This window comes from Venturia canescens, chromosome 1, assembly GCF_019457755.1.
Source record: "Venturia canescens isolate UGA chromosome 1, ASM1945775v1, whole genome shotgun sequence".
Lineage (NCBI taxonomy): Eukaryota > Metazoa > Arthropoda > Insecta > Hymenoptera > Ichneumonidae > Venturia > Venturia canescens.
In genome coordinates, this window is record NC_057421.1 from 5,894,800 (window position 1) to 5,920,572 (window position 25,773).

General features: G+C 38.9%; 1 protein-coding gene across 1 annotated transcript in view; it reads right to left on the minus strand.

The window, feature by feature from the left end:
- Positions 1 to 25,171, minus strand: part of LOC122414618 (somatomedin-B and thrombospondin type-1 domain-containing protein-like) — a 63,844-nt gene extending 38,673 nt beyond the window's left edge. The window contains exon 1 of the mRNA XM_043426063.1: positions 23,721 to 25,171. Coding sequence (XP_043281998.1) covers positions 23,721 to 24,123 — 403 coding nt within the window. The 5' untranslated portion in view covers positions 24,124 to 25,171. The remainder of the gene's footprint in view (positions 1 to 23,720) is intronic.
- Positions 25,172 to 25,773: the final 602 nt, after the last annotated feature.

The following is a 25,773-nucleotide window of genomic DNA, read 5'->3' on the forward strand; positions in this document are numbered from 1 at the left end:
TCGTCTCATTGGTTGTTTGAATAAACGTCCTTAAATATGAAGAAAAATACACAAGTTTATAGGGACCATGCCCAAAAAATCGTTTATCTTTCCACATAACGAATGAACGCTTCTTACGAAGTTTATGAAAAACGTACACAATAACAATGAAGTATATAACGAAGGTCTGGGAAAAAATTCGAGACGATTGTCTTACTAGTAATAAAAATATATTACGTTAAAGATTAAACGAAATTGGTCAAATGAGCAACCTCACATTCGCTTATTTCGGCATTTTGTTTTTTCTTGGCTTGGCCCATTCCTGTCACAGCCTTCTGTCCTTTTATTAACACTTTTTTCTTCATCCATTTCCCTTTGAGCTCTCTAAAGCGATTTTTTACATAAAAAACTACAGTATTTTAGTCAGGGGCGAATAAAATTTGGGGTTCAGTCAGTGATGGATCCCCGATTAAGTAATGGCTCGTAATTTCATTCGCCGAAAGATAAGTTGAAAAAATCGATTCACTATTTCGAATTATTAACTCTGACATGAATTTGAAGTGATTGTACCTTTAATTAGGGAGTAAAAATCGATCGAATTTAGACACCGATAAAATACGATCATGCGAGCATGATCTGCCTTAATGTTTTTGGTATTTTTTTATTTTTTAATTGAATGCTTATTCGTGACGGAATTATTCTCATTTTCTGTATACGAAACGAGGAATATTATTGATATTCTTTGTTTACAAATCGTCGAATTTTTCGACACAATGCAGACAATCTTCAGTAATGGTTAGAGATTTCCGTGACAATCCGATAACAGAGTGATAATTCGACGCGCTGATCGGATTGTTCTCGCCTGGTTGGAAACGATAAATAGGGATTACGGTGGACCTGATCGACTCGTTACTCTCGATGCAATCTCATGGGAATTCGTACGCTCACATAATTTACTGATTGGATGAACGGAACCCGTGCTCGTTATACAAACTCTCGGATTATCAAATTATTGGTAAAACTTGTTTTTCAATATTAGCACTTATTTGTTTCATTTGTAAACGTTGCGGTGTAATTAAAAAGATGAATTTCTCGATAAAAATATTTGATCCAATAGAAACTTCGTGTCCGATACGAAGCAACTCGTGGACACAAAATCTGATACCGCGAGTTGTTTCATCATAACGATTTTTTCATAATATTCTCATTACTTTACAATATTTTCATAATATTCTCACTACTTTTTGAATCGCAATTGGCCGAAATTGTCATCTTTATGACCATCTCAATGGTGACAGTTGAAAGATCGAATTTATGTTGCTTGCTCAAATCGTGCAGATTTCTATCGAGTACCAGGTTCAGATCAGTCCAGTTTACCTCGAAGATTAAATGCGTTTGTCGCCTGCATCGTTTTTCCACAGTTTTCTTGGGCCGTCGTGCAAATTCAATGCGCAGCCACCAATCACTTGGGATTGATAGCACCTGCGGACAGGAGTTTTAAGGGTTTCGGTAGAACAGGAACAAAAAGTTAGTGAAATGGGAGCAGAGTGATGGAAAGAATTCGAAAAAATCCCAATTCCCAATGTAATCGAATGCTCACGAACTTGCTAATGTATTTATTCCTTTATGAATATGAAATCGGTGATGTTTCTGCGGATTTTAAGGAAGATCACGCAAATCCAATGGAAATCGAAAGCTCCAACTTTAAGAGTTGAAATTTGGAAATATGTTGGAAACATACAGCGTGTATCTGTTCCCAGAATTTTTGAAGGATCTACCGTCCAGTTGTCGAGAAAACAATTAACAAAATCACATTTTTTAAGGGGTTATACAAAGGTTCTTGTGGCAGGCACACTCCCTGTGCGACGATTTGGATTTAATGAAATAGGATCCTCCCAACTTCAGAGAGCCAAAAACGAGAATAAGAAAATAGAATGTTTTTAGAGATCAATGATGTCTTGAGAAAGCTTTGTTATCGGTTAAAATCACTTGGGAATGGAAAAAGAAAAACACTTATTTGAGGTTAACGAGTTATAACGACACAAACAGACAACAATTGAAGGTAGCGAATCAAACAAGAAGCCAAGATTGCACAGATAATGAAAAATCCAAGTACAAAAAACGCTGAAGTATGAATTAAGGGCAAAAAATATCGTTCAATATTCACACCTGAATCGTTTGCATTCAAGAAAGAAACACAGCGAAATGAAATTTCATTGATGCTACATTATTTCGACCCAAATGATTAAATTGAAGTAACACCGAGTTAGATCGAGTCTGATTAAGGAAGATCATCAGTTACTTGTGATTCAATAAAGCAACTGAATTTTTTTTCTCTTTTCATGATCGATTAAAATTTATTCTCGCAATTATTCAAATTATATGTGTAACTTATTTGTCGAAATTGATAAATTTTTCTTATACGATGATAGCGGTTTAAGGTAGTTGTTTTTTTAACTTGATCGTTTCACTGTTGCAGTTCATTGAGTGAAAAAACTTTTTCATTAATAATTTCTGAAGGAATGAGTTTAAAAGAAAATCTACGTGGTGAATTCGTAGAGGATCAGTTGAGGAACAAAATGAGATGTGGTGCAATAAAATCGGTTAAAAAATACAGATGGTTCTTTGAAAAATAGCTGTGAAAATGTGTCATCATGGAAATTTGCATCTATCAGTTGACAGTCTTGCAAAACTATCATTTTAAACATTTTTTTACGTTAATAAAATATGCTTGAATACGTATATACTAACAATAAGTTTAATCGGTAAGTTGAACTTGGTCTAAAAGCGTTTTGAAAATTTAGCACACATTTGACTAGCATACAGTACAGGAGTTACCTTAAACCGCTATCATCGTATAAGAAAAATTTATCAATTTCGACAAATAAGTTACACATATAATTTGAATAATTGCGAGAATAAATTTTAATCGTTTCTTCGATCATGAAAAGAGCAAAAAAATTCAGTTGCTTTATTGAATCACAAGTAACTGATGATCTTCCTTAATCAGACTCGATCTAACTCGGTGTTACTTCAATTTAATCATTTGGGTCGAAATAATGTAGCATCAATGAAATTTCATTTCGTTGTGTTTCTTTATTGAATGCAAACGATTCAGGTGTGAATACTGAACGATATTTTTTGCCCTTAATTCATACTTCAGCGTTTTTTGTACTTGGATTTTTCATTATCTGTGCAATCTTGAGTCCAGTTGGCTTCTTGTTTGATTCGCTACCTTCAATTGTTGTCTGTCTTTTTCTTCTTTTATGTCTTGAGTGGAGAAAGCATGAATATATTTCGCTTGAGGTATAAAAACCAAATAAATTACCCTCGAACAAGCTTATTAAATTGATTCTGCGAAGAAAAGAAGTGCAAAGAAAGAGAGAAGCGCCCATAGAAGAAAAAGCGTGGAATTTTTTTCCACTAATTAAATTTGAAACGGTGCGGTTTTCAGAAAGAATCAAGAACTTTTTACAGCGAACCTCTCGGCTCTCGCAGCAGCCTCGCGCCTTTCTTTCGCTCCTTCCAATCCGATCGCTCCGAGCGCACTCGCCAGTAATTATCGCGTCAAATTTCCTTTATCAACAATGAAAACGCGTAGTCGCTCTGCGTTGCAGCTACGAAGATAGCCCGGAGCGAAGGTAACGACCAAGTTTATATATTCGTTTCTCGGATTTTTTTTTCGCCTCATAATTCATCAGAGTGTAAGTGAGATTGATCAAATTCAGACTCATCGCTGCCTGCTGCGCCCTTTCATACGACTTTAATATCTCGTTTTACTGCAAATACGTTTTTCATTCGATGCAACGAATAAAACCGAACGAGAAGTATTCTCTTCCGCCTGAAAGAATCATGGCGGAAATGAAGTTTCCATTTTCTGTCCTTTCTCAAGTAAATAAAACACAATAACTGCACTGAGAAAAAAATTTGGTTGAAATACTTGAAAATTGTTTAACTAAACTTAACTAAAATTTTAACTGAAATATTTAGTCCCATATGCATGATAAAATATTTATTAATTTCATAAAATATTTAGATAATTATTCAAAAAGATAGCGAATTGGATTAGCGAAACTGAGGGTTATGTGACGATATTTGGGTTACTCTACCGTCATATTTTGTTGCTACTAAAATAAATAATTGAATCTCCGTACAGACTGTATTGTGGTAAGAAAACCTTCAGCTGAATTAACAAAATGTTATACCATTCCAACAAAAAATAGAGGGTATAAATAATATAAACAATAACTTAAATAATATAACTTAATTCGAGTACTTAAGGAAGTTGAGGCTGTACAGTCATTTTTTTTACCCAAAAGTGATGACCTGTACCTTTCAAAAGTTAGGCCAGTTTACAGTTTGGCAATGTTGCATACACTTTAAAGAAAAGTTGGGGAAAAAAAGACGAAAAACTAGTGAAAGCTCAGTCGAAAACACGAACAGTGACGATCCTAGCCTCAAAAAACTGCACGGAAAACAGATTATTATTAATATAATCTCAGCAAATCTCCTAATAAATCTGAAACAAATTGACATTATTCGGCAAGCCTTGCTCATGTTGCCCAAAAAATTTCATATTTTTAGCATCATTTTTAACTTAGATATCACTGAATGTGTCTTGACTTCCATAAGATTACATGTTATTTGGCCCAAATTGTTATTGATTTTTCTCAGCAACGACGCTCCTAAACTGTCTGAAAATTTAACTGATTTTTTTTTACACTTCACTTTATAAGATGCAATCGGTTTAAAAGCGGTGGCATCATTTTCATTCTAATGCCTCAACTTCCTTAATTAGTACAGTTAAGTGTTAATTTAACCCTTAGTGTGCATCTGGGGACAGGTTGATCCCAACATTTTTTTCTCACATGAATAGCATTTACAGATGAGCATCTCATAAGTAAAACCCCCAATATTAAGAAATCGTTATCCCCTCTCTAAAAGTAGGGAGCATAGCCACTTGATACTCCAAAATAAATACACTTTTTGGAACGGCTGCAAAGTGGACTATTTTTCCCTTGAAGCATGGACCCTTGTCTGTAAAACTGTGTAAGGATTTTTTTCAAAACTCAAAATTTAATTTTTTACGAGAGATTTAACCGAAAAAGTGCTTTTTACGCGCACTATCAACTTTGAGCACGTTTTTGAACAATGAAAAAAGATTTTTTTGGAAATTTGACTTTGCAGGCTTAAAGTTGGATCAATTCACTGGAAAAAGTGACTAAACCTTTTATTCCGAAAAGCGCATAGTTACCGAAATATTCGATGTCAAAAATGACCTGGGCTCAAAGTGTATACGTATATATACTCGCAATGGAAATTATCATTGACTAATCTCATTGACTAATCGTTCTCATCTAAAGATAAAATGAAAGAATATACCAATTTTTTTTTCGAGATCGAAATTTGTATAAACACTTGATTTGATTCGTCATCGATGAGATTTAGTTAAGCTACACGAAGAAAAAGTCTATCAAAATTATTTGTTATTTTCCACAAATCATGTTGGCTAATATAATAATAAATTTCAACAAATTTTGGGTTATTGAAATGATCAGCATGATTCGATTTACAAACTATTAATCATTCTCAACAAAACCGTTCAGATACTCCAGTGCTTGATATCCAAATAAATATGCCATAAAAGCGCATAAAAGTGTATGTGAATTAAGTAGAAATAAACAAATATTTCGAGTTCTTCGAACGAAATATTTGGTTTCGCTCATTTAGTTTATTCACATAAACAAAAATTAAGTGATTCGGATAAACGAACTATTCCTTATTTATCGCAAGCAGATGTTAGTTAGATCAAGCAACAAAAATATCAACTAAAGACATTCAGTTGTTAGAACGATTTTTTTTCTCAGTGTGAGTTGAGAAAAAAGGTTTCGATGAATTGTGGAGCACAGTCGATTACACAACGAACGAAGAAACTCGCAAAATGCAGCAAAGATGAATAAATTATTGATAAATCCGTTATTACCGATTTTGTTAAATTATTTATTAGCAAGAGAAAAAAATGTGGATTTTTTAATTCTCACATTTTTTTCCGTTATTTCAACAGACTCATTTCGCGAAGCAAATGCCCTGCACGAGGCCCTCAAAGTTCCAATTGATCTATCATACGTAGAAAAGCAAAAGGTTGAAAAAAATAAACTCGAAAGGAGAACGAGCGTACAAGAGTAAAGGAGAAGATGGTACTTGTTAAAGTGGCAATCGGCTTCGCAATCGATTCTCCTGGATGCTACGCTCGATTGATTTCTCAAACCCTATCCTTATAAAGCTTTCATCCCTTGAGACGAGGGGCCAGAGAAAGTGAGAGAAAATTCAAACGAAAGACGCTCGAGTGTTTTCTGTCTGTACGCGCTTAAAGGCGCGTTGCGTGAAACAGACCGAGGCGAAACGACTGAATATCGGGCTAAACTTACTTCGGTATATGGTAGCCGCGAATACTTTCAATTCGTATTACGTTTTTTTCCATACTTTGATTTTTCACGTTAGTGAAAAAGCCATTTTCAAAGGATTTTTGCTTTCTGTTGGCGAGACAGTGTCGTTTTTTCTCGTCCTAGAAAATATCCTGCTTCGTTTCGTGACGAGGGAAATCATCGAAAAAAATGTCAAAAGTTTTGTAAAAAAATTTTGTATTTTTGAGAATTTTTCGTAAAAAGGCAAATTCTTATCAAACTGGCGGCAATAAGAGTGAGGAGGAAACCCGGAAATACCGGAAATTAGAAACCCCCTTTTTGGAACCGTTTTGAGACAGTATCGGCAAATAATTTGTTTGAATTTCAATATTTTTTTAATTCAACCAATTCGGGCGAATTTCAAACTTTCTTTTTTCATAAAAAACTTGATAATTTGTATCTTTACAGTCCGACGAGAGGTTCTTTAAATTTTCCTTTTACATTTTTTTACATCCCACTGTTGCGATGCAATATTTCAATAAAATGCAATAATTCTTCAAAGAATCGAAGACTGATTTTGTTATTTTAGAAAATTTCAACCACTTCAGTTGAGGTAAATAAACCAGGCAAAGGTTTGAGGTAGTAAAACAACACAGTCGATGAATTTCCATTGGAAAACGGTGTGTTTTGATTTCGAGATGAGGGACATTGATACCAGCAACTTGCTCGACGTAAGTTCGGTGTATATTCTCGAGGAACTAATTTTCGTCGATGGTAAATGGTATAATAATGAAGAACAAACGTTCCGATATTGAGGTGCAACGTTACGAGATGTAATTGAAATCTGAAGGAACAATAAGAGTAGGTGTAGCGGAGAGATTGAATGGGAAAAGTGCTTCGATGGTACGGCGAGGACGATGGAAACGAGTTTCAGAAACGAGAGAGGTTGCTGGGGAAAGTAATTAATGAAAGTATCGGATAAGATTCGAGCAGCCGCGATAAGATTGTCGAACAATTGGGAAAGTCAGTGGAAAATTCATGGGGTTTTAGGTGGAGGAGAAAAATCGGAGTTGAGAACGTGCACGGTCTCTGAGCTTCGGATTTATATAAAGATTTCATTCGACCCAAAGTAGGTCCAACGAGAAGTGGAGTTATTCGAGAAAATCTTTGGATCGAGACTGCGATCAAAGTGAAAAGTGATTTTTTTCACGAAAGTGAAAAAAATCGATTGTCTTTAGTTTCAAGGATATTTGAAGAGTACAAAAACATTTTTTTCGTGTGAGAAATACTAATTTGGACTTGGTTTATACTCCAGGTCTGATTGTCGAAGTTTCTCTGCTGTGTACAATGTGGAGATCGTAATTATTGTCTGCAACGAAAATTCCAATTTCTTTTCCATTTTCATATATTTTCTTTCCACATGAGCCTATAAGAGCCCGAAAAAACTGCGAAATTCTATATTCTTCTTCTTTAATATTGTTTTTTTCAAACTCGCTAAAAATATAGAATTTCGCAATTTTTTCGGGTTTTTATAGGTTCGTGTGGAAGGGAAATATATGAAAATGGACAAAAATTTGGAGTTTTCGTTGCAGACAATAATTACGATCTCCACATTGTACGCAGCTGAGAAACTTCGACAATCAGGCCTTGCCCATGAGCCACGTACAAATTAGTATTTCTCACATGAAAAAAGTTTCTCACCGAAAAGTTCCCTATGGTAAGTTACTTCCGTGTATAACAAAAACATTTGCGAAAAGAATTGATTTTTTGGACTTTCTAAAGCAGGACTTTCCCTTAACGAATATTGGAGCCACGTTATTTATCGACTCGAATAGTTTCTGTCTCGAGCGACGACGATAAACCACACTAATTACTGAGTTGAATACGCTCAGCGATAATTGCAAGTGGAAATGATTAATCTCGTAGCCTGTGTTATAACCTCGTTGGCTCGTTGCCTCGTGATTATGCGTATTCTCTGCACCAATTCGAAAGTAATCAAAACTTGTATGACAGCTAATGAGTGAAATCGTCAACTGAAATGTTTTCATTTGCACTTGAAGAGAGTCTGCGAGTGGTGCGCGCGTGCGGACGTGCAAAGAAATTACGTCAAAATTGTCAAGTTAATTAACGAATAAATACGAATTTCAAGACGCCAGTCGCGGAGTTGAGGAAACTGTTCAACGAAATTCATTGTTCGCATTGAAATCTCAATTCAATTACGGAATTAATGAAGCGTCATTCAACCTTAATGGAATTAACAAACCCGGAAACTCCTCGCGTCCCATAGACTTCGGGGCTTTTCCAAATCCGTTGACATTCAAAAGGCCTAATGGCTCAGCTACATTTCCCAGAGGATCATAAACAAATGGAAAATATTATTATTCAACAACGAGCTTTATTTCGAGCCATTCATTCCCGCAATTGTCAATGACAGCGTAAGAAAAAAAAAAAGCAAAAGAAAAATTAATAAATCAACAGAATCGATAGAAGCCCGAAATTCTGTGAAATTAATTTTTATACTACAATTTGAGAAATAACATTTTCCCAAAATATGTGAAAAACAAGAAATTTTCAAGAAATTCCATTTTTTTCGACATTGCTGGAAAAAAATATTTAAAAAATTGAAATGAAAGAAAAAAAAACATCCGAAATCCCAATCACCCTCGTTTTCTCACCAATTTTGAATAAATCTAATGAGAATGCCCAAAAAAAAGTATGTCCCTGCCTCAATTAAATTCCCAAGATCCCCATCGATCACGAATATTTGAATAATAAAAGGCGGAGTATCACAATTCCTCTTTATCGTGAAATTATCCTCAAATATAATGAGCAGCGTCGAGGGTATAAAAGTCGAATAATACGAATGAGTGTGGGTGTTATGACGAGCTGTATCGAATTACCATTTTTTATGAGGCATTCGAGGCGAGAATCCTCGATGAGGGGGGGGGGGGGGGGGGGGGGCGCACGTTCGAAGGAAAAAGACCCTGCGCCGGGGCTGGGTACGCAGCCCCACACAGACTCAAACGGATGAACGCTTCGAGACACTGAGAATTTTATTTAAAGCGAGGATCAGCGCGGATGAGGCGGTTAACCAGTGCGCGGACTGAAAGCTGCGACGAATGTGCGTACGAGCGAGAGCTGCGGATTCGAGAAACGAGGGCGAACGAGGATGTGAAATTAAGACGGAAAGGGAGGCTGCGGGGGGTGAGAAAAATATGAGATGACGTAGATCGTCGATCGAGGCAAGGGGATATCGAGTTGCTCGCGGATCCCGCCAAATTGGCCGCTCGCACGTGCATCTTTCCGCTCGAAAAACCTTCGATTTCTCAATTTACTGTGGCTTCGGTGTAAAAAACTGTGACGACGTAACCAGAAATGGCGACTTTGGAGTCGGCGGCCCGTCGATTTCATGAGAATGAGATTTTTCAGTGATTTTTCGCGAAAGCACGCAGGATATTATTGCACGGGAAAAATTTCACTTTAGAATCGATCGATTCCGGTTTTGCGTGTGGGTGGATTTAATGGGTACTCGAATCGGTTACCAGGGAATTGAACTCTCTCCTTACGAGCGGAGCAACGATCACCTTCGGAACGGCGCAACCTCCGCGCGACCGTCGTCGCTGTTCGATTCTATGGGACTATCGTTTTGTCTTTTCGTATATATATAAAGATTTAAGGCAGGATTAACTTCTCGAAGAGATCCGATGTGGTCTCCTCGTCGCGGTGCGGCTCAGGCAAAACCATTAGCATAACCGGCCCTGCTGTGCCCGCCCCCCCCGCGGCTTGTTCGGACATTAACGATATATATACCTTAAAAAGGCCCGTTTCACCTTCTCATATTCAAAACGGTTACGATGTCCCTGATTTTTTATACCTGCTAATAAGATGAGAATGAGAATCTACTGCAGAACACATCGACCGTGAATAACGAACGTGGACGATCTTAGGGCAGGGACTAAAAATCGACCTGCGTTTCGTCCAACTCAAATTTCAGCTAAATCGAAGTCGTTCGCTTTACGAAAAGTATCAAAGCATGCTGAGTACACGGAGAAAACGGATTCGTTTTGTATAGCGAGAAATATATGATTTTTCAAGTATTTTAAAAGTATTTAGGCACCGATTGCAAACAGCATAGTATTTTTTGAATTTTGCAATTTTTCGTTCCTCGAATAGTAAACAGCTTTATGTGGATAGCGAAAAGTGATGCACGTGCGAGAACTATACTTTGTTTTGTTTCCGAGTGTTATTCGTCATGTTAGACTAGCACTTACCGATAAGCAGAACTGTATTGTAAATCACAAATTTTGATTGTCAGCATGGTTAATTCTATGATAAATACACGAATATACACCGAATACGTGTGACATTTTACCATGCGTATAGTTTTTTTTAGGGTTGCCCGAGCATACTTTACAATGTAAACATTTGAAGTGACTGAAAAAACATTTTTCACTGTGCTAATAGAGAAAAACATTCTTGAGTCTTTTGAATAAAAGGTATGAGCATTGGTCTTTTCACTATGGTGGATAGAACAGTTCTCATTACTGCTCTTCGAATTAATGCTGCAATCCAGTTATGTACGGTCCCCGAGATATTCTTAGTTCTTTCCTCTAGAATTTTCAGCCTCGTTTTCTCCGTGTACGAAATTTTGGGGGAGTAAAAATACGCTCGTGAAGTTTATTCACGTATTCCATTTCGAGAGAATTAAAGTAGCTCGGTAGTTCGATAAAGTACGATGGGGGTCCACTTTTTTTGCGGTAAATGATAGCTCAAGGTCCCCTGACAACGACAAGCACAGTTCCGGGGCCTCTTACGGGCCAAAATTTTCAATTATTTCATTTACAATTTTGAGAAAGAAAATATGAAAGACTTTAGTTTTTGACGCGTCGAAAGCGGATGTCGGTCATAACGTTGAACTGCTGATAACAGCTGATTTCGTGCAAGTTCGGGAATCGCCGGAATTTCATCAAATTTATTTCTGAGACTGACTCACGTGCTTTCATTCGTCTGGTTGCTTCGCTTTTTTTTAGTGAATCGACCATTCCTTTTTCTCGGTGGCATTTGCGCCGATGTAAACTTTCTTTCGCGCAATAAAAATTTTCCCTGGGTTGTGTGTATTTAAAGTGTCACCGGCACGGACTCGGTCATTAACTAGTCAAGTTGAAGTACAAATTTGATCTTTTATGATATTTTTAAAGCATTTTATTACACTCTTATGATAAAAGTATTCTTAATGCAAGAGTTTATTAATTTTATTAGTAATTTAGTCTTAAAATTAATCAACTTAAAATAATTACAAGCTTGACTACTCATAGAACGGCCGAACTCCTTAAACGGTAATATTTAGCGTGAAATTTACTGTAAAATTAACCGGATATGTTTGACTGCGGGGACAAGTTAACGAAAAATATTTATTCCAGCAACGCACCGTAAAATTTTCAATATTTTGCGGAATTTTCAGTTTTGTAATAGTAAATTTTGCAGATAGTGAAATTTACGGTGCATCGCGGTGAAATGTCTTTGCCCTGACGTGGGTACCGATCACTCGTTTCCTAGGATAAACATTCGTAGGGAAATTTTGACAGTGCAGCGTGACGTCAAAATTTACTAAATACTCCGGTAAAAGTTTCTGCGGCGAACAATGAATATTTTATTGATAGAAAAATTGAATTTCTTTCCCACAATAATATCATGAGTTGCAGCTCGTCACCGCGCTATCGTAACTGGACGGTAATTTTTCAAATTTAATTCTCTCGGTGTAGGAAAATTCTCAACTGACGAAATCTGTTTATTGAATTAAGTGTATTTTGGTGGTCAGAAATTCCGTGGATTCGTAAATTTGTTCTCTCGAATGGCAAATTGTTTAATTTATTTCGTCAAATCATCAAAATTTCTTGCAGAAGAATCAACCAAATGGCAAAAGTCAAATAATCTTGTTGGGACAATTGTTTTTAGTTCCTTCGATAAAAATAATCGATTGGACGAACGAATGAAATAGTTTCCTCCAATGAAATATCGATCAACAAATTTTTCTTTTTCGTACGTTTACAAGTGTTAACAGCTTTGAATTACCGCCGCACAAAGTCTGCCGGTAGAGTTTTTAGTCCAGAGTAAAAACCTCGCTGGAGGACTGTCCATTAATTCAATGCTCCTAATTACTCGCGAGTTCAGTAATTAATCAAAAATTTGTCCTGTTCATGGGCTCGGTAATTTCATCGAGTTTTTTCTTATCTCGGAATTTTTCTGCCTCAGCGTTGTCTCCAGTCGACGAGGAGCGACCGTTTCTCGTCGTTTTTTTCTCGTTATTTTCAACGCGCCTAGTCTTGAGTCACATTTCCGTTGAAATGATCCACGCAATTACAGTCGCTGAGGAGACTGTGCTCGATTTATTTCCAAATGCGATTCAACCTCATGCTCAATAAAAGTAGCTTCCTCTGAACTATTTTCGTCAAAACTGCTTTAGAGCGGGCAAAAGACATGCTAATTTTACGAGAACCTTTAAAAATACACGACTATAACTGGAAACGTGCGTCTGCAAAGGAGATTAAGAAAGAAGCTTTTTCTAGATGCAGCTTATACGGGAACGGAGCAAGTTAATACCAGAAGCCACCAGCAGCATTGGGAGATTAGGTCCACACTTCCTTAGCTCTGATCGAACGACCGTCTGTTTTTTCAGTCTGATTTATTGCATTCGACCAAAATTTTCCCCAACCATAAATGTGGATGAGCACGAGAAAACAAATTCGATACGAAAGGCCTTGACTAATTCGACTCGACCCAAATCTTTGGATGAATTTTTGATCTTTTTACAATGAACTCTGTCGATGCAAAAGGAAAGACCTGTTTCGAACTGTCACCCGAGACGTGCTTATGAAGCCTATTGGAACAGGGAAATGAAAGTGATTTTGTCAATACTTAATGAATTACAGCACGTTTGAAAAGTTTGAATGGGTTCGCTTATTTTTTACTCTCAAGACCAAAAAATTTACTCCGATTCTTTGCAATTGGAAAAAAATCTTCAGATCTGAAAAATTCATTGAAAAATTTGTCAAATTTTTTTTCAATGCAATCCCAATCGGACGCACTCCGATTGCTTCTTTCAACGAGCGCTTAAGGTAGCTCCTGCAGTGCATGCTAGTCGAACGAGTGCTAAATTTTTAAAACGATTTTAGACTAAGTTTAAGGTACCGATTAAACTTATTGTTAGTAGATATGAATTTAAGCGTGTTTTATGAACGTGAAAAAATATTTAAAATTATTGTTTTGCAAAACCATTAATTGATAAACGCAAATTTCCATGGTGAGACATTTTTACAGCTATTTTTCAAAAAATTATCTGCATTTTTTAACCGATTTTATTGCACCAAGTCTCATTTTGGTCCTCAACTGATCCTCTACGAATTCACCACGTAGATTTTTCTTTAAATTCATTCCTTCAGAAATTATTAATGAAAGAGTTTTTTTGCTTAATGAACAATTAGCTGCAACAGTTTTATTGCAACAATGAGACTTGTTGCAATAAAAACGGTCAAAAAACGCGGGTAATTTTTCGCAAAATGTTTCTCATCCTGGAAATTTGTATTTATCAATTAATGGTTTCGCAAAACTATCGTTTTTAATATTTTTACATATTAATAAGATATGCTTTAATACAAAGCCACTAACAATGCGTTTAATCGGTGCGTTAAGATTGGTCTAAAAGCGTTTTGAAAATTCAGCACTCATTTGACTAGCATGCAGTACAGCAGTTACCTTAAAAAAAAACGAAATTTTAGACAACATAAAAATTGGAAAAAATATTTGAAAAAAGGGATCTCGAAGAATTCCCATTTTTTCCATTGTCGTAAAAATATAAAAAATCGAAGATTGCCAAAATGAATTCCGTAATTTTCGAGGTACCTCCTTCATCTATTAACCATTTGCCCAGAATAAAATCGCGTGAATGGTGCTTTGAACAATTCCCAGCGTGTCATGAGAACAAGAACAAAACCTTCTAAGGTACTCAGCATTAAAAAAATATTCTCCCGAATGAGAATAATCTTTGAGCCAAGTCTTTCTCCAACTCCAACCGGAAGTCCGGGTTCCCAGTCCATCACCATTTTCTTCGAATCACTCCACAGAGAAAGAGCATTTTCGAAGTGAGTGGGAATTTCTATTTATAGAGAAGCCGAAAGGGCTGCAATTAAAATTTCTCGTCATAGGTGGACCACGAAGGAGGCTGCGGTCAGAGTCCGGGCAAAGTGGGATCCGTTGGCCGGGAGAAATTAAGAGAAACCGAGAATAAAAAAGGCACCAACAGAATGCTGGAGTCGTGCGACGTAAAATTGAAAGAAAAAAAAACAAACGAAAAAAAAATAAAAAATAAAAAATAAAATGAACAAGGTGATCCCAAGAAGAGGGAATTTGCATTCCAGAGGACTATCGCCCAGGAGGGGGCCCTCGGCACCGGTCTCCCGAGGCCACGGGATGCCTCAGTCATGGACACGCTTTCGTTTAATCGTCTTCTTTGAAAAAAACATGAGGGAAACCCGCCGAGAGAGAACGAGTGCGAGGGAGAAAAAGGGAAAGTTTAAAAAAGCCGGAAAAAAACGTAAATTAGGGGAGGAAAAAAGCGCGAGCTTCTGTGGAGCTGAGCACAACTGTATGTCCTCACGTATACACAGATACCTTAACGTGACCATGAAAAATTTCTCCGCGGATTCTTTCACGAGCCCACTCGCGTTTCCACATCCGATGAGAGCTCCCCAGGGACCCTCGTAACGTTCTCAGCAACAAAAAACAGTGGGATTTCAAAAGCATTGTTTATTGCCGCGGCTGCGTATCGTCGCGCATCTCGAATGCCTTCCACCGGCTCGTCAAAAGTTTTTCACTCCTACATCAATAAATCCCCGAAATGGGGGAGCGCCGAATCCTGCAATGGGAACAGACTCCGTGCTCCAGTTATGATTATACTCTCGACCGAATTTTGACTGCTCGGGAACTAACTGTGATTCGATAAAACCTCGAAAGCACGAACTCGCGGCCTCCTGTCGTTGGGAATCCTCTTTCCACTCGGGCCAACTTAGGAAGATACCAATCGATTGGATCCCGCTCTATAAATTCTGACCATCCGAACAGGTTCGTTGCCCTTTTTCGATGGACGAAGATCCAAAAATTTCCGTACTTTCAGTACCGAGAGTTTGAACGCAGATTCGTGGTTTTTAAAAATTTTTCATTTTTTTCACAATTTAAAGAATTTTTCATTTTTTTTATAATGTGAATTTTCGGGGGTAAATTCGTCGACGACAATGACGCATAAAATGAAGTGAAAAATCACGCCTCGCCGAGAGTTCAATCGCGTCGATTGGCGAGGGGAAAAGCGGACTGGAAACAAGGTTTTTTTCTCATTTCCGGAGTCGAGAGCCCCGGCCAGGCTTTTCTGATATCTCGAGCCATCTGTATCTGCACTTTTGCATTTTTATGGCTTCTCGTAGCGCGCCTTTGAGCTGAATAGCGAGTTCGAGAAACTCGAGTTCTTTTGGCTAACGCGCTGAGATTTTCGCTCATCGCCTCGTTTAGAGCCAACAAATCGGTGAGGGCTCGAGCCGAAGAGCGGCGTCGGAATAAGAAAGGGAAAAAATGAGGAGTAAAAGAAATACGAAACGAGCCTAAAGCATATCGTCGTTCCGATGTGCTCACTCGTCCATACCCTTTGCTCGCTTTTCCTTCCACTCGAGATTCTCCTTGTTTTTCCTTCCTTTTTTTATCCCTTTACGTCTGCGCGCCCCCCCCATTTCTTTTTGCTCTCAACCACCGGCTCGTATCTTTCTATCATTTCGTTTCCGTTCCTTTTGTAAGCGCGGACCCGCGCTTTTTCTTTTTACACCCGCGATCTAAACAAACGTTTCCTCCGTCTCTGACGTACTTTCTGGCGAGGCCCATTGTTTCGACGTTCAGATATTTCTTTAGCTCCGGACCCTCCCACTGTTTCGTCTGGCTGACCGCCTGTCGATGTACTATGTGTATAAATCGGTCTGCTTCTTTCCCGGCTCTCTTTATGCACGGGAATCTTTAAGGGGGAGGGGTTTGTCCGTCTGCTCTGATGTTTGACTGCACAAAAATCGACGAGTCTTTATCGGAAATGAATTTTCTGCGCAGAGCCTGCTTTTGCCTTGATAATTTATTTCTTTAAGGAAGTTCATCTGGCACGGAGTTAGTGAAAAGAAAACTATTCCAACTAGCCTAGTCGTACCGTCTATTCAGCTGTTATTGACAGAATTTTTCACGCCCCTTCATCTCAAAATCAGTGATGCAAACGTTCTGCATTATCATAACATGCCAGAAGTTTCTAAAAAATGCTGCAAATTAAATTTTGCAAATTGCTTCCTCAAGATGGTCAAGATGCACGATGCTCAAAGCTTACTCTACGAGGTGCTGTATTTTTCATTTTGGCTTCCTCGTAGAGGAAGCTTCGAGCATCGTGCATCTTGACCATCTTGAGGAAGCAATTTGCAAATTTTAATTTGCAGCATTTTTTTTGTATCCAAGGAAATAATGTATTTTCTTTACCTTCTTTTACGAATTTTAATTTATGTCTTTGTTTAAATTCATAAAAAAAAAAAACTAAATGACGAGCCATCAGAAAAAACAGTTTGCAACTTTCAATTTTCATCGTTTTTCTATTTACATTGAAATTAAATAATTGAGACAACGTTGCTGGAAAGTATAGAGGAAGTACAGACTTGTACACAATATCTTACAAAATTTCCAAAAATTCAAGCGGTTAGACGATTTTTTGAAAAACTCATATTTTCGTAAAATTGAAAATGTCATAAAATTTAAACCGCTCAACCGATATTCCCCAAATTCAATACCAACCTTCCTATTATGAAGGTCTATTTATAAAAAAAACATTATTAATAAATCTTAAAATTTTCGAAAGTTAGAGCGTCGACACCCTTTTTATAAAAATTTCAAAACGTCGTCAGATTCGTAATTTTTTACAAATTCTTACAAAATTATCAGAGAATGAGGAGCTCGTATAGATTAACATCTGTGCAAAATGTCTCAAACCGTTTCCGAGTTATAAGCGTTTGAATTTTGAATTTTTTCTAGACATGATGTTTCGATGTTTTGGAACATTTTAAGCACATTGACATTGAAAACTGAAAAAAAAACGTTCATCGTCACAAAGCTTCCTCGATGAGGAAGCAAAAAACAAGTTTTTATTAATTACATCAATTTCTTCTCACCCGTCCTCTATATTTTAGTGCAAGTTCCTAATGTCAGTTGGGTGGACAAGAAAATTTAGTCTCCGGTTTAAAAAAGTGCGCGGTTTCAACGTTGCCATCGTGAAAGTAACATGTGCAGGTTAACCTTCCAATAGTCACGATTTTTCGAGCAAAAAATCGATAATTGCGAACTTTGTAAGTATTGAGTGGATTCTACGAAGCTGTAAACACATTCTTCACATAAATTTCTATCACTTGCGTGGAAGTTTCTGCATTAATAGTCAATGCACACAAATTTCGTATACAAAGACGAGAAAACCACTGAAAGTCGTAAGAGACCGTGTTAATTTGGAGAATCAGTTTTAATTTATTTCTCACGAACAAAGTGTCCTCGGGCCTTAAAATTTTGACAGGACGTTTTTTAATTATTCATTACTTTATTCAAATTTTTGAACCGAAATTTCTTCGTTAATTCGATTACCAGGTGAACCTCCTTGCGGAGAAAAATCGCAGAGTGGCACGATGGGAAATCTTCAAAGTCAGACTCCGAAGCTCACGCAATATCGACGAAATATTGAGACGAACGAACATTCCCAAAGCGCTTTAGCGATCACTCGTAAAAGGCTCTGCACAGAATTTCCGATCGACACTGCACTTTGTGCGAACCTCCGAAAACACCAGTTTTTTGCGATGCTCAGCCCACAAAAGCCCCGGAAGTCTCTTCCCATCGATTTAGTGAAGAGCATTTGCAAACTCAATCTCGCTAAGCTAAACAGCTTAACGAGAATCTTGACCGAGGCTCACCGCTTTAAAATTGAATTGTTTTTCCCCATTTTTGGGAGTAATTCTTTCGAGTCTCCAGGCCGCTTTTCTTGTCTGCTTTTTATCCCGATTCCGGGTGAAAAGTTGTGATAAAAATGGTGGTATCAGGAGTAAACATGTCAAGCTTTGAAGAAGACAAAATTCCTCACGACTCGAGCCTGCGTTGACACGACGATATGAAAATATCGATTCTCCAACGCTCTCAGCTTTCAATTTTGATGAAATCGATCCCCCCCCCCCCCCCCAGATCCAGTTTTTTTCGATCAATTCGACGTTTCGTTGGGTCAACGAATGGTGGCGAACACCGTGGGATTTCTTGGTCCAACAAAAACGTTGTTGTCTCGCAATGATTTATTCGAGCCAGCAAATTGGGGCTTGCGTCACCAAATTTCCCGTCGATCGAAAGATTTTTCCTTCTCTCACCCGAATTCGTTGATTCCACAGAAATTTAGGCGAACCACCAAACTACTTTTCTCAATGTTTCTGCCATCGACGACGACGAGCGATTCGACAAAGCTCATTTACCGTTACTCATTGGCGCAGCAATCCCAAGATCGTTGGAATTTCGACGTCAACAGCGTGTGCAGCTTCCAATGACACAAGACTGAAATAATTGGGATTAGCTTTCTCTGACTTTTGCTTTATTCGTGACAGAAGTGAGCCAACAGAGTGTGGAAATGTTCAGGCAAACGATACGCGTTCGATAAACATTAATTCCGCCGAGGCATTGATCAAAGGCGACTGACGGAGTTTCGATCAGCACACTTCTCCGGAGAACTTGCTATAATTTTGTACACATGTTAGCGCGGAGAGGCGAACACACACGCCCACACAAAAGCCGTTGTTGATTTTGACCACGAGTTTGCGTTCCGCTGTGCACACACGTTGTTGCTCCGCATGGATTTTCGGGCCAAACCGTGTGCTCGCAAAGTAAATAAAACTGTAAATGCATGCACGGTCGTGCACGGATTTGTAAATTCGTAAAAAACAATTTTCGTCTAATCTTTTGAGGGTTGGGGCAAAACGAATTTGCTGCAACGACGCTACTCGCCCGAGCCGTGCCTTGACCTACGACGACGTAATAGATTTTCCCTCCGCATCCCCTCTGCTAAATTCTTTTTCCACCACTCGCCGCGCCGAAAGAGCCTCCCATCCTCGCGGATGGAATCGCTCCGCGACGTGTATCTTCAAACTACTTTTTTCCCCCTCAATCTCGTTCCACGTTATTCAATTTGTCGCAAAGGAATAAATACTTTTCTATAAGTAAACCATTTTTCTCCGTTGAAAATCCTCTGACGCTGGAAAAACTGAGCAGTTGACGCGGTTAGGAAACCGCTGCTCGATCTGCCCGGCGCGTCTCGATTCACCTTTTCATTAATCGATCCTCCGACTTTTGGCACTGCTTGTGACTCAAAAGTGAAGGCTTTCTCGACATTTTTTGTACGCGGAGAAGAAAAAGTGATGCGGTCGAAAAATTCAGTGGAAATAATTTTTTCTCACGATACTAAATTCAGTTGCTTCAACTGAATCATGAAAACTCATCGATTAATCAACCGAATCAACGAAACCGAATGACCTTCGAACAACCTCGTACGATTCATTGGTCCAGGCCCAATTTTTAGTCGCTTCACCGAATATTTTGAATCTCAACGAACAGATTGACAACGATAATCGTTAGGCTGGATCAATGAACTGCTCGATTTCGACGATATTTATTTCGCTGGAAAAAAGGCCGAATTTTAAGAATTTTTCAAATTTATTGATTGTGACATCACAAATCTTCAGAGGCACTTGAGAAAAAAGTTGTCGATCAGTGAACAGTATAAACGGAAATTTACTCGACCGATCCTTTTGAAATTGGCATGATTTCCTTTTTTCCCCATTTTTTCCATTTTTTTGATTTTCGCCTAAAAAATGAGCTTATTTGTTATTGTGAAATTAATAATTATGAAAAACTGGAACAAAACTCTCGCAGACACCTGGTCAGTTGTGCGAGGAAGTACCATGCCAAATTTCGAAAGGAGCGGTCGAGTGGATTTCGATTTACACTGTTGACCGGTGGACAACTTTCTTTCAAAGTGCCTCCGCTGCCATCGAGTCGATTATTGATCGTCGAGTTTTTTTACCCTGTCCTTAAGACTCGTTGAGCTGCACCATCGATTGGTGGCTCTAAAAAAGCTCGTTTTAGCATTCGCTAATTATTTTGGCTCCTCGCTCACCAACGATTAGCCAAAATTCATCTTTTCCTGCCTACTTCTATGAGCAGGCAAAAAAATTGCATCGTTCCAGCGTCTGGAACTATTTTGTATTTTAAAAGTTTCTACTCTCATACGAATTGACAGAAAAATGAAAAAATTCAGAAGCTCGGAGCGGTTCAGGTCTGTACAGCTTTTTAGAATTTTCTGATGCATTTATGAATGAATTATTATCGATGGCACATGATGATCGCGGACTTTGAAAACTCGTCACTTCTGCTACAGTTAATAAACATGTATGCGCATATATATCCGTAATTTAGGTACTCGCTTTTCGCGCAGCCATTATGATGCTAATTCTCGATGGAGATCTGGGCTACCGGTTTCGTGCGGTCAACGACACAATCATCGATGATTGAACGAACCGCCCGCAGAGCGAAGCTTCTCGTTCGAATTAAGTCCGAGTGTTTGGACATTTTTGTTCAGGAAACGATATTCAAATGCACGATTGCGACATCGGATTTCCTATTTATGCGGTTCGATTATCCATTCGATTAATCGTGAGGCTGAGAAATGGGAGCAGGAAATCGAACGAAACGAAAACGCATGCGAACATATTTTATTCGCGCGTCTTTCCTTCCCTTCGCATCAGCTAAAAGGAACTCGGTACAAAGTTCTTTTTCTCGAATCACTCCTTCAAACGTGTATCCAGAAAAATCAAGCTCGAAATCGAATTCGCGAGCTCCTATAATGACACTCGGAAACTGAAAGTGGAATAAATCTGTACACGGGGAGAAAATTGTAGTAAAAACTACTACGGTGCGATAAAAGTAGGGTTTTGTATCGTAATATTTATTAATTCTTACGAACATAAAACAGTAAATTTCTATAAACACTTTGGCGAATCATCGATGCTTGTGTTCGAGCTCCTCAAATTTGACTATGTTCAACTGTAAATTTCGGTTGTGAAAACTGCATCGATAATTCTACTTTACAGTTCACCATCGAGTCAACATAAATTTTACAATGTTTCGTCGGTCAGCTACGTAGGAAAAAATAGCACGGTTTGTGTTTAAAATGTTGTAAAATAAAAAAAGTTTGTTCGTTTGATGATCCGCGATCTCTTTTGAATTGAGTGTTGTTTTAAAACAATCAATCAATCCATATCATCGCGAAAGTCTTCAGCTCTATTTATTCGTTCTCTCTAAAGAGTCGTCATCAATGTCATCAGTGTTATCGGTGTATGTCATCAGGTAATCTGAACATCTTTTCGTTATCATTTGTACTTTTGTTGGATCAATATTACATCGTTTGTGCGTGTGTGACAAACTTTATTCTCTATTCAGTCGATCGCTCGTGTTATTCTCTATTTCAATTAATCTTGTAATGAATTTCCTCCTCAAACTTCTCAAATCGATTGCCTCAACTCTGTAGTGATATCTCATGAAAAAGTCCTTAAATTCTGATCATTGAGCAAGCTCACACGAGTTTCGTGATGATTCTCTTCTCGTGTGAGCTTCGTCTTGCTCCAGATAAATTTCATACAAAGTTTCAATTTAATTACTCCACTCTCATTAATCTTTTATTTCATTTTAGAAGTCCAAAATTACTTTGAACAAGAATGAGCTCATTTTAACACTTTGTCAGAGCAAAATACGCAATTTTCAAGCTTTTATTCGGAATTTACTTGGAAATTACAATGTTTTTGGTAAAAACCTCCAAAATGGGGGATAATAATTCTGCTGCGTGCCATAGTAAATTTTCGAAAATTTCGGCGGATCGGCGATACTTGTATTCGAGTTCTTGGAATTTGGCTATGCTCAACTGTAAAATAAGCAATTGAGAAATTTGAATTTGGAAACGACACGAAAATTACAACGTTTTTGGTAAAAACCTCCAAAATGTCCACGGGACATGATCGATTGATCTTCGAGTGAATTTCGAGAAGCGATTCGGAGATTTTCTACTACTCGCGGGTCTTTCGAAAGAAGCACGCAGCAAAGCGAATGGGGCGAGACTCGATTTTTCGAGGCGATCCATCACTGCGCTCGCAAAACATTTTTCCGATTCACAATGTCAAAAAAAAGTGCTTGAGCCAATAAACAACGCCGGTTGTTCATTTCATCGACTCAACTTCAAATTTTTTTATCATTTCGTCGAATCAACCCAAATAAATTCCACTCAACACAAAATTTGTCGAACCTGCCGGATTTTCGTCCGTAAAAATGGACTTTTAACGAAAAAACTTTTTTTTCCAGGTGCTTATTCAATCTTTTCTGGATTCCATCGCGAGTAATCGTGCGAGCACGGTCGTTCGTACATCCAAAAAGACCGCGAATCGGAACCTGAGCAATCTGCCGCCTCAGCCCAGTCAAAATGCAGGAATGGAGCAACTTTCGAACAGAAATCCGGAAACTTGTTCTAAGACTAGTTTGATGACGCCGAATCGAATGGCGTGAATTATTTTGCGATCGACCCCCGGCACCATTGAAAAAAAAGAGTTGAAAGTTTAAAACGCCTGTAACTCGAAAACTATCAACTTGATAGAAAAAATATTTGTACCATAGTTTTCAGACGAAAAAAATACGTAAGAAAGCTCCCTATTAATCTGCAGGAATTCAAAAATTAATGGTAAAATTGCAAAAAATAAAATTGAGCTCGAGGTGAAAACCCTCAAATTTCAAGTACACTCAGATTCACGATCGATTTTTTTTTTGTTGGAAAAAGGTACTCGGAGCTGGGATAAAACTTTTGGGTCGTTTCATCCACGATTTTTGTGGCGAAGCCCCGTTCTTGATGCTCCACGTGGCAAAGTACTTGTTTCCATTAACGAATCAATGTCCAAAGAATTATTTGAGCTCGTGACGTGAGCTCAAATTTTAATTGTACACTGAGAATCCCAAAAATGTTATTTTAACAGGAGAAAAAAAATTTGTTCTTTTCTCGATCACTTTGATAGTAAAAAGTGAAGGAATGGGCTGATCATTTGAGGGAAAAAAACCTTTTTCTCAGGCTGAAAAAGTTTGATAAAAATTCAACTGCGAAACCCTGACAAGCACTTTGGGACTGGGAAACAAAATTCGAGAAGTAAGTAATTCGGAGGGACTCACCACCGCACGCTTCCTTAAAATCGGTGCAACAGTCGCCGAGTTTGAGACAGGCGTGATCGCAGTAGCATGGTTTGTCATTGAGGCCTTCGACGATCGAGTTCAACAGAGCTTTTTGCACGACACACGCGGAATCTTTGCCCGAGCAGCAGAGTTTCGATTCGGCGCAACTACCGGCGTGTGAACTTTCGAACAAACAGCAAAGCACGAGAGCCACGGCGGCGACGAAATTCGTGCGGTTTTCCATCGCGTTGAGTACTTTTTCCGAAAAACCTCGTCGGGAGAAGGTCTGTGGTGGGCGGGGAAAAGATGCGAGGAAAACAGAAGCGACGATTAGGATCGTCCGATCGTTCGATTCTGGTCGAGCGCGAAAAAAAGTTGGCGTCAGTCGAGCGCTCTCATCCATGAAGTTCAAAAGTCCCCAAATAATCGTTCAGTTTTCCCGGTTTATTTGCTTTTCGGTCGAAAAATATCGGCGACAAAGCTCCCAGGCAGTCTCGAAGGGCCTCGAGGCTCCAAGGCCTACGCGATACAACTGCGACGTGTCGACGGACGCTGCGGTGTTTTAAGAGTCAAAGCTTTGCCATTGAGAGGATACCAGAGGGAAGGAAAGAGAGAGAGGGAAACGGCAAGAGGGAGAAGGGAGGACTGACAGGCCCCCCACCACTTTACGTTGCACCCTGCACCACCATCCACCGCAGAGCACCATGGACCATCGTCAGACTCGTCTTTCACCCTCCCCTTTCTTCCTCCCGATCTCCGTGCTCCCCTTAATCTTTGTCCTTCTCCTCCTGCCCCCTTTTCTCTCCCTCTTTCGGCAATGTGTTCACCTCTGTTATACAAACCACTTTTCACGAAAGTTATCTTGCCGTCAAGCAGGAATAATTCACAAGTGTCACGGTTTATTTTTTACTGTTCCCTTGGCAAACGGAGCGAATAATAATAATTGTTTTTCTATTAAATCCCAGTTTATTTCGCTCAGCGAGAGGACTCCGGGATTCATTTCCCTTTGAAATGTGCAACGAGATTCCTCGATCGAATTTGGACCCACGAATCGTGGTGAACGAAATCGAGTCCGTTGGCTCGACAAAACCTTTGTTGATTCTCCGCGCTTCGGTGATGGTAAAAAACGCTCGTTCGAGCCAGTAATCGGGGAATTCTTGGCGGTTGAAAGATCTTTGTTGATGAAAATTTTTTGTTGAATTTTCGGTGGAAAAATGTTGCTGAAATTTGTCGTCTCTCGATCTAATTTATTCGTATTTTTCCGGGTGACTCAGGACAGGAAAATTGTTCCGTTTTGAGTGAAATGCCATCGGTTGATTGGGCTTTGATCAGCTCGACGCCGTCTCGACTGTCGATGGACGCGTCTCCGATCATTTGACGCGTACTTATCTGCCGAAATTTCTTCTTCGCTACTTGGAAACGAGTAGAAAATGTTGAAAAGAGAAAAAGGCATCGAGCGACTTGACTTTTGGTTTTTTTCGCGATCGAACAGCCTCACGAGTCGCAGTCATTTGGCCAGAAATCCCGAGAGCTTTCGTCGTCCTTTAGTGGAAATAAAAATGAAACAATGTCCGCGCGAATCGAGTCCGAAACTTGATTGGATTGTCGCTCGTATCCCGGCTCGAGCTCGTAACGTCAAACCCTTATTTTCGGGGTTTGATTAAATAATTATAATCATTGAATCAGTTGTGGCAAACATTTAGATTTGTGGACGAAATAGGACGACGCAGAATGGATTTGTCGTTGGAGAACGAGCGAAATTATTGTGCCGAATATCATCGCGGCTGACACGTTTCTGTGTCCATTCTTACACGTGTCAATACGAATTCGATTATCCATGAGAGTACGAAGGTGGATGGGAGCCACGCATGTGTCGTGCACGGTCAGTGTGACGTGCGGCGAACGAACGGATACTGGGAGGCTGAGAGTATTCCGATCTTGTCTCGATCGTACAACTTCTCGCCGTATGGCCCGTGCTGGTCTACACCGGAGTCGACAAGTTTCCTCGGCGAGAACCGCGCGCTCTGCTCGTTCAGAGGCACGAGAGCATGCG